At 47.0% G+C, this 2562-nt stretch overlaps 1 protein-coding gene across 1 annotated transcript; it reads left to right on the top strand.

Annotated features, from left to right (window-relative positions):
• Positions 1 to 556: 556 nt before the first annotated feature.
• LOC102867197 (olfactory receptor 13A1-like) lies at positions 557 to 1504 on the top strand. The gene has a single exon (XM_006880103.1). The coding sequence runs from the start codon at positions 557 to 559 to the stop codon at positions 1502 to 1504; it is 948 nt and encodes a 315-aa protein (XP_006880165.1).
• The last annotated feature ends 1058 nt before the right edge of the window (positions 1505 to 2562 follow it).

The raw sequence follows: 2562 nt of genomic DNA, 5'->3' as shown, positions 1-2562 counted from the left end.
ATAAAAGAGTTTATTTCAGCTCATAGTAACCTATAGGACAAAGTTTCATAGGCTTTCTGAGGCTGTAAATCTATATGGAGGCAGATTGCTACCTCTCTTAAAAAGACAAATAAACAAACAAAAAATAAAAAACAAACAAACATAACCTCCCCTCAGAGTGAAACAACAGCTCAGCCCAGAGATCCCACAGGTGGGCATTGCTGTCATAACTGTAGGAGCCAGGATGATAGTGGCCTTTGTGTGAGACTATATACTTGGTATATATGTGAGACTATATACTTGGTGTATATGTAGAGAGACGGCAGTAGGAACAGGCACCAGAACAGAATCCTAGAGAGCAAAATTTCTCAAGGTGAACATTGAAAATAGGTAAAGGCAAGCAATGAGATATGATTTTGAGGCATGGAGGGTAAGGTGATTAAAAGATTCTCACTGGGAAAAATCAATTTATCCTTTCTTTCTGATCATTTTGAAAGCTTGTTCTCCTATCAATTCCATATAATTCCTTGTTAGAGACCTGAAAGATTTCCCCTGGGACACCCAACACTTGTGCCTCATGGAGCCTGGTGGAACCCAGAAGTCCAACCAGACGTTGGTGACAGAATTCTTGTTGCAGGGATTCTCAGAGCACCCAGCACTGCGGCTGCCACTGATCAGCTGTTTCCTGGTCCTCTACACTGTGGCTTTCATTGGCAATACTCTGATTGTTGCTGTAGTGGGATTCAGTGCCTGCCTCCACCGTCCCATGTATTTCTTCCTGTCCAACCTAGCCACCATGGACATCATCTGCACCTCCACAATCCTGCCCAAGGTGTTGGTAGGTTTGATTGTGCAGGATAACACCATTTCCTATATGGGCTGCATGGTCCAGCTTTTCTTCCTTATTTGGTCTGCATCTTCTGAGCTACTGCTGCTATCAGTCATGGCCTTCGATCGCTATGTGGCTATTTGTCGCCCACTGCACTATGGTTCCATCATGAGCCCACGAGTGTGCACAGCACTGGCTGGAGGTGTATGGGCTATTTGTGCCCTGAATGCTTCCATCAACACGAGTCTGATGGTGCAACTGACCTTCTGTGGGCCTCACATAATTGCCCATTTTTTCTGTGAGATCCCCCCACTGCTACTTCTTTCCTGCAGCCCCACTTGGGTGAACAGCATCATGACTGTTCTGGCTGATGGCTTCTATGGCTTCACCAACTTCATGCTCACTCTGACCTCTTATGGCTGCATAGTGACCAGTATCCTGCGCATCAGCTCAGCTGAAGGCAAACGTCGTGCATTCTCCACCTGTTCCTCCCACCTGATGGTGGTCTGTGTGTACTACACTGCTGTCTTCTATGCCTACATCAGTCCAGCCTCCAGCTATATCCCTGAGAGGAGCAAAGTGGCAGGGGTGCTGTACACTGTGGTGAGCCCTACCCTGAACCCGCTCATCTACACTCTTCGGAATGCGGAAGTCCATCGTGCTCTCGGCAAATTCCTCCCCTTCTGTCGAAGGTGACCTGGAGCTAGAACTCATCTCATTGTCCTCCTTCTGGCCATCATACCATAACTGAACCTTGCGTGGGCACATGTTGGAGGTGCGGCTTTGCTAAGTGGCTCTGATTTGCTTGGACTCGTGGCCAGTTCTCCTTCCCCTTGACCAGATTCAACTCTAGGAAAAAGAGAGTATACAGATTAGAGCTCTTGGTGGATACTATCTAATACAGGTGACCCTTATGAACCCCTGACCTATAAAACAGCCCCCATGCCCTTCTGGAGCAATTTATTCTTTTCGGTTCTCTATTTCCATATCCTTATGCTGTAAGAGCAAGAAGCATGGTCATAAGCACCTGCACCTCCTTGCTCACTTGTGCACTACTAACTTGACCCCCTTCCTTTTAAACCAGTCTTACCTAGTTGAATGCAGTATCTCTGGACCTTCCATCAGCCCAGCCCTTTCCTCTGACTGGAGTCCCCACCAACTGCTGTGAACTCTAAGTGCAAAACGCTACTTCAAGTCTCTTTCAGAAGATCTGAGTTGCTCTCATGAGGTTCCTGTCTGGTGTTGGTGTTTCACAGATGATGAATGGGACTCAGTTGTGACCCTGGCCAGGGCCCTGCACAATGTCTGAAAGCACTCTGAGGCAGCCATCTCTGTCCAAGTGACCATATCACATGGCGGTGCGTCTGAGGGGGGAGTCCTCCTGTATAAAGTTCCTATCTTACCTATTTGTCTTCAGACCTGGTCTTAACTGAAGATAGGCCCTGGATAGAGGTTGATCATCTTCTGGAGCAGCTGTTTAATTATCTGCACAACCACCTCCTTTCCAAGATCCAGGCCATGGTCTTCTCAATTGATTCCTGTGCATCAGAGAGCTGAACAATGACTAGGGATGACAGAAGAATTGATGTCTGTGAGTTGTGGTGCTGGAAAAGAGTATTGAACATACTACGGACTGCCAAAAGAACTAACAGTTTTGTCCAGGAAAGAGTGAAATCAAGTTGCTCCTTGGAGGCGAAGATTTTGAAGCTCCATCTCATGTACCTTGGGCATGTTGCAAATAGAGACCAGTACTT

The sequence above is a fragment of the Elephantulus edwardii genome, unplaced genomic scaffold (genome assembly GCF_000299155.1).
Source record: "Elephantulus edwardii isolate Elephantulus edwardi_28Jun2011 unplaced genomic scaffold, EleEdw1.0 scaffold00006, whole genome shotgun sequence".
Lineage (NCBI taxonomy): Eukaryota > Metazoa > Chordata > Mammalia > Macroscelidea > Macroscelididae > Elephantulus > Elephantulus edwardii.
The sequence above is the reverse complement of the archived record's forward strand: the minus strand, read 5'-3'. Positions and strand labels throughout refer to the sequence as shown.